The sequence below is a fragment of the Austrofundulus limnaeus genome, unplaced genomic scaffold, assembly GCF_001266775.1.
Source record: "Austrofundulus limnaeus strain Quisiro unplaced genomic scaffold, Austrofundulus_limnaeus-1.0 Scaffold2526, whole genome shotgun sequence".
Lineage (NCBI taxonomy): Eukaryota > Metazoa > Chordata > Actinopteri > Cyprinodontiformes > Rivulidae > Austrofundulus > Austrofundulus limnaeus.
In genome coordinates this window covers 9,122-15,902 of record NW_013954928.1, presented here as the reverse complement: position 1 = coordinate 15,902, position 6,781 = coordinate 9,122, and the positions used below count along the sequence as shown (strand labels likewise).

At 42.2% G+C, this 6,781-nt stretch overlaps 1 protein-coding gene across 1 annotated transcript; it reads right to left on the bottom strand.

Annotated features, from left to right (window-relative positions):
• Positions 1-229: 229 nt before the first annotated feature.
• On the bottom strand, positions 230-6,750 carry slitrk3a (SLIT and NTRK-like family, member 3a). Its single transcript, XM_013999866.1, has 3 exons — positions 6,620-6,750; positions 5,925-6,013; positions 230-4,178 (listed from the first exon to the last, which is right to left on the bottom strand). The coding sequence occupies exon 3, from the start codon at positions 4,118-4,120 to the stop codon at positions 1,406-1,408; it is 2,715 nt and encodes a 904-aa protein (XP_013855320.1). The 5' UTR covers positions 4,121-4,178; positions 5,925-6,013; positions 6,620-6,750; the 3' UTR covers positions 230-1,405.
• Positions 6,751-6,781: the final 31 nt, after the last annotated feature.

Sequence of the window (6,781 nt, the reverse complement as noted above, 5' to 3'; positions counted from 1 at the left end):
GAGAGAGAGAGAGAGAGAGAGAGAGAGAGAGAGAGAGAGAGAGAGAGAGAGAATGTATTATGAGTAGTAATGGGATTTATTTTACTTTTCTGTCTAGCTTTCATCTCTAGTAGCATTATCATATGATGGCTGACTACATCCTCAACATGCCTTTTTAGCAAGACACCAAAGGCACAGTCTGTCAGTATACTTGCTCCACACACACGGCCCATAGGCAACTCTTTCATCATTTGATTGAAGAGTTTGTTTTTATTAAGAAGGCTATACCAGACGCATAATCACTATACATTGATTTAACATTACCTTTACAGTTAAATTCTTCACTGAAATTACAGAATAAATATATGCACATTTTTTTCTTCAAATCTTTGTGAAGGAGAAAACATTAAAAGTGCTTCCTACAAAGCTGTTAGTGGACGCCAATGAGGGGAAATCCAGAGGCAATGAAAGGGAGGGGAGGAAAAGGGAAGGTGGAAGAGGAATGTCCTAACAAAGTGCATGGGAATATCCAGAAAAACCCTCAACATCATCTTATAATTATATTCACAAATGTTTACCATCCGAGAGTGGGTGCATCCTTTCAATTTTTTTCTTTTTTTTTTTTTAGCGAAGCACCCTGACATAGACAGAAGTCCCCGTTGATAGTAATAACCATAATAATAAGATATAAAAATTAAATAGAACACTGAACTTTAAATGTGTTGCAGTATCTCTGTTCATAACGTGACTTTATAGTTCTGAGTAAAATTCGCTCACCTCCTCTGCACTGAAGCGAGTGCATGCAGCAACTGCAGTTCAGTTTGAACATACATATTTTTCTCTCTCTTTTGATAATTTCATAAAAAAAGAAAGAAATAAAAAAAAATCTGTGCACAGCCTCCAGGTGTTTGTACATCCTACTAGGAGGAAAATAGACCAAAAAAAAAAAAAGAGAGAAAAAACCCAAAACAAAACAAACAAAAACCATTAAGGGAGACGTCCAGCTCCCGTTCGTCTTCATAGTAACTAGTAGCATGTTATTGTAACTCCAAAAAAAAGGGATTTTAGTGACAGATGTATCATGGTTTTTATGTTTTATTCCCCAGAGCCCCATCTTTGTTCCTCTTTTTGCTCTCTGCAGGACTATATAGAGATATTATATATTATAAAAATAATTGTTGTTGACATTGCTGGCTACTCTGAAAAAAAGGCACTTAATTGAAACATCTGAGAATGACCACTCCTCCAGGGTGCTTTTGGGGTGGGGGGAAACATTGTGACTTGTCATATAATTTTATTTAATATCATGCTGCTTATTCAAAAAACGTAAATTTATAAAATTATTTGTAGGTGATTTACTTTGATGGTGGCAAAGTGTAACAATTATGTACATATAATTGTTATTTCCTCCAGTGGGTTAGAGTTGTTAGAACCGATATGATTTTTCCAGAACTTCGAGGTAATCTGGCTTGGTTTGAAGTTTGGCCCTTAACTCGAGGTAATCACTTTGGGATGGGTCAGGGTAGCAGCCTTTCCCGGCTGTGAAAAGCAACGTCTCCTTCAGCCGTGCATCTTGCTGCAAATCTGGGTACTGCATGCCTGGTGGGTGTGCATGTGCAACATGCATGTCCTTTAATTTAGGTACTGTTCCGTACAAGCAGTCTACAAAGCCCACTGTTGGCGTGGGCCTCTGACTGTCAATTACTGTAGGGCACAGCCCTCCATTCTCATGAAATCCTGCCAGTTCAGCTGCGGTGTGGTTGACTGTAACAATGGTGTTGAGTTGAGAGTTTGACACAGCCAGGGTCCACTCTCTCTCTTTCTCTAATAAGGTTCTGTAGTTACTGTTGCTACTGCAGCCGTTGTCTTTCTTTTCTGAAAACTGTGCCCTTTCCTCCTCTGCAATCTCCCCCTCTCTAGGCTTGTAGATAGGATTGTTACACATCTGAGTCACAGGGTGGGGGATGTAATCATAAACATGTCCGTGAGCATGTGTGTGACTCGTGTGCGTGTGTGTGTGCATACTGGGTGTTGGCTTCTCCGGTGTGCCAGGGTTCCCAGCACTGTTTTGCCTTGGTGGGTCCTCAAAAATCCTACATTGCATTTGGATCCCTGTTAGGTCTACCTCAGAACGTTTGCGAAATGGCAGCTTCTTCCTGCGACGTAGGACAAAGGCAAAGAGCCCAGCAGCTACAAACACAGCCGAGATGAAGAGGATAAGCAGACTGAGGATGAGGACTGACAGCGGGACAGCCCCCCTCGCACCTGCCTCCCCCACGTCCGAGCTCCCTGTGGTGAGGTCATCCCCACCKGGCAGAGCTGGTGAGGGACCTGAGGAAAACTTCAGCTCAGGACAGATGACATCCACTTCAAGTAAACGCAGATCCTTCCCAACTGCAAACTCTGGTGTCTTGCAGATGACATCTCCCACCACAATTACCGAGGAGAGCTTTTCCAGCCACTGCTTGAAGGGGACGATATTGCACGAGCAGTCCCAGGGGTTCTGGTGGAGATCGATCTGGACAATGGAGGTCAGATGTTCCAGGACACCATGCACAGGCAGGGAAACAAAATAATTGCTGCGGAGATTGAGACGTGCAAGGTTGGTGCCAGCAAAAGCATCAACAGGAAGGGATTGTAGCAGGTTGTTGTTAAGGAAAACCAGCTGGAGGTTGGGCATTAAGGAGAAAGAGTGAGGGGGGATTTCACGGAGGATGTTGTACTCAAAGTAAAGATAACTCAACATCTGAAGTCCCCGAAACATACCAGGAGTAAGGCTGTCTATGTCATTCCCATTCAAATATAAACTTTTTAAGTTTGGTAAGTTGATGAAGGCGCCCTCTTGGACATAAGATATCCGGTTGTTTCCTAAATGCAGTAAATCCAAACTTGAGAAGTTCCAGAAATCTGAACGATAGATTCTCTGTATTAGATTCCCACTGAGATACAATTTCTTGGCATTGAGAGGACGTGGCAGGAGTTCTGAGATGTTATGAAAGCCTTTCTCTTTACAGTTCACTGTTAAGCCCAGGTCATTGATGTGAAGGTTGCAAATACACCCAGCTGGACAAATAATTGGAATGGGTGGTCTTGTTTGATAACCAGCAACTGGGGGCTGGTTGATACCTGGATAGATGCTACGAGGGGTTGGGGGGTTCTTTGTGGGCCGGGGTCGTTTGGTAGGCTTCACCACTCGTTCCTTGTACTCCACAGAAGAGGCTGTGTTGTGAACAGAGGAGAGCATGGAGGAAGGTTTAGTAGGCCAAGTATGCTCATTGCTGAATGGTGCCCGGGGAATTCCCAGCTTGGCCTCAATCTCTGCATCGGAGAGCAGAGGACAAAGCTCGCTGCGCTTTATTTCCCGTAGGTCTTTCCCATGTAAGTGGAATGGGTACTCACAAGTTATCTCGCCCACTAAAGCTGTGTAAGGGATTCTCTCCAGCCACGTTTTTAACTGGACAATTTCACACACACAGTTCCAAGGGTTATCTTCCAGCTGGATTTCCATCAAGCTCCGTCCAACGTACTCCAATGTGCCCTTATACGGCAATGTCTTTATTCTGTTCCCTCTCAAGTCTAGATGTGTTAGGGACACAGAACGGAAAAGATAATTTGGGAGAACAGGAATGAGATTGTCATTTAATATGAGCACTCTGAGTTTGTGAAGGTGCCTGAATGCACCACTTTCAATCCTTTTGATAACATTGTAATCTGCCTGGAGATACTCAAGATTCTCCAGTCCCAGAAATGTGTCGTTCCGGAAAACTTCCAATTTGTTTTCATGCAGGAACAGCCGTTTGAGTATTCCCAAGCCATTGAATGCTCCGGCATGTATATCTTGCAAGGCATTATTACCCAAATTAATGGATATGGCATTGTTAAGATGGAGGAAGCTGTTAAAATAAAGCTTCCTCATAGAGTTCCTCTGCAGGTTGAGCTTGAAAGGCCGGCTCCATATCTGGGAGATCTGGCTGACATTTGTAAATCCTTTGCTGTCACAGTGGACATGGAAGATGCCCTCTTTGACCTCGCAGTAGCAGGGTTCAAAGCAGGGCTCGTCGATCTCCTCAGAGTCCTCTAGCAGTGGGATTGGTGTGGTCCATCCTAAGGCTATGGTGCTCAGCAAGGTAACCCACAGCATCCTCGCTGACACCAACAAGATGAAGTTTTGGCTCCAGGGACAGAGCCACTTCACAGCACTGCAACAGAGAACAAAGAAAAAAAACAATAATGCAAAAAGTGGGCAAAGGAGGGTATATGTGAACTAACTGTCACACAAATACACAGAAATTCTCACATGATAAAGTTTGCAGGAAAGGGTGAAAAATATGGGTGGAAGAGTTCAGAAATTTTAGCAAGATGAAAGGCAGCTTTGAAATAAATACCAATGAATAATAGAATAACTGCAGAAAACACTTCATTATCTGTATTTGGATGTTTTGTTTTTTTTTTACTAAATGTAAGCTGGGCATCCTTRAATGGACCAAATGATATCCAAAAACACACAAAAAATCTCCGTACACAGATATGTCACTTCACCGTGTAGCCAGAAACGCCATCTATTATACAGCAGATGTGCTGGTAAGGTCGCAATAAATCACAGCAGAGATGCTTATCGCCATGAATAAACAAAGGGAACAGTAGCAGGGTAAGGGCAATGTTAAGGAGACACTGTCCTCTTTCTATATTTATTACATAACAGGGACCTAAATTTCTCCTTTAAGATATGTTCATGAAACAGAGGGCTGTTGTGTTGAAACTTCATCTCAGTTAATGAAATGTCAGTTGTAAAGAACAAAAATGCAAATAGTTGAGAACCTTAGATATATTTGCATTCTRTCTAACACTAAATCTGATCAGACAAAAATGTGTTGGCATTTGACATAAAAATATGATCAATTTAACTAAAGGTGTGGCAACATTTAATAAGTGCCAATAAAATGAATGTGGAAGGAAAAAGGAGCCCAATAGGTCAAATGAGTCCAATGTCCAGGAAACAACAAAGCCCAGAAAATTTGCCCCCAGTGTTTTTTTTTTTTCTTCAGCTACTCAATATGCCAGGAAACTCTCAATTTAATGATTCTAAAATGAGATATAAAGTATCCAAAGGGCATTTAAAAACAACTTATTTTGGTTTTCTCAGTTATGGAAGCTTTTTGATGTGAGAGGATTAAAGGAACAATGGCACAAGTGAAAAGCGCAGTGGGCGAAGCTCTTGCTTCAAGTAGCACAGCTATGGAGCACAATGTTTTAATGTGGAGCCAAATGGCTTTGAAATAAAATGTAACAAAACAAATATAGTTCTGATGTCACAGGCCTCTGAGATTCTAAGATTTAGCTTTAATTTGGAAGGGGTGGGGGTAGTGAATTGATTGAGATTTCAGCTCAATATACTGTATATGTGAGCAAAGTATTTCCCCTTGTTTTGTATTCACACACACACACACACACACACACACACACACACACACATACATACACACACAGCCTCTTCTCTTGTTATTATTTTGTGCAAACTCATATTCTATTGAAGGCAAAGGGAACATATAAGCTGAAGCAGAATCGCTGTCCATGGTGCTGAAAATGAAAGTCCATAAAAACGGGGAACTCGGAGGAAGAAAACAGAAAAAAAAGAGCGGAAAATCGTGTATTCCTCAAGAAATGCATCCCAGATATAAAAAAAATATCCATAGACAGGAAATCCTCGTAAAAAAATAATGCATATACACATTACAAAAAATAAAAAATAAATAAAAAATAAAAATCACACTTTGCACGTCCCACTTTGTATGTGTAGTCCTCCAGGATTTTATTCCGCCTCCGTGTTAGTGATGAAGAATAAAAGCCAGATGCAATAAGAAAAGTGATGACATTTGAAAACACGTAACACAGTAAGTACTATAATAATCCTCTTGGGTGTTATAAAATATAGCGGATATACGTACTTAGTTTTAGCGGGATTCCAACTTCACATTTCCTCCCACAGTGTGTCCTGTCGCTGCCAGGTGCGCCCCGCTCCCCGTCCGATGCCGGGCTGCAAGCGGGGGACATAAGCAGAAATGAGGAGGACTGACTGAAGCCCGTTAAAGACAAGAACAGTGGGGGTGGGTGGGGGATGGAGGGGTACACGGACAGAGACAGCGAGGCATTGAGGAAGGGGAAAGGAAAAAAAAAGAAAGGGAGGAGAGATGGTGCATGAGAATGAGCCACGGGTGAATTAAAAGTGCTGCTCCATCATGAATGGCGACATAACTCGGTCCCATTGAAAGATCTAAACACAACATCCAGTTAGTGGCAGATGATATTGATAAAATATTAGGAATGATTCAGTCCTAATATCCTTAAAACCACCCTCTGTGAAGAAAAAAAAAAAGGAAAGCCTGCGAAGACAGCAGGGTGCGTGGTAAAATGTGATGCAGTCGTGACATTGGCCCAAAACATTTTTGACTATCGATCAGTCGAATAGATCTCCTTTTTCAGTTGTCATCCATTTATATTGACACAGCTTGTTGTCCTCTTTTTGGAAGTCTGTGGCTATGCAGACATCATGAGCACAGAACCCCCCCCACACACACACACACACACACCAATCGGCACATCAGAAAAAAAAATACTTTCCACATGGAAACAACCTACTTACCTCAGTTTTGTGGTGCACTTGGAAAGCATTGGGGAAGCAGACCACTAGTTTGAATCTCTCTTGCTTCTTCTCCCTCCTTCCTCCCCTCCTCTGTCCCTCCTTTCCTCTCTCTCTCTCTCTCTCTCTCTCTCTCTCTCTCTCTCTCTCTCTCTCTCTCTCTCT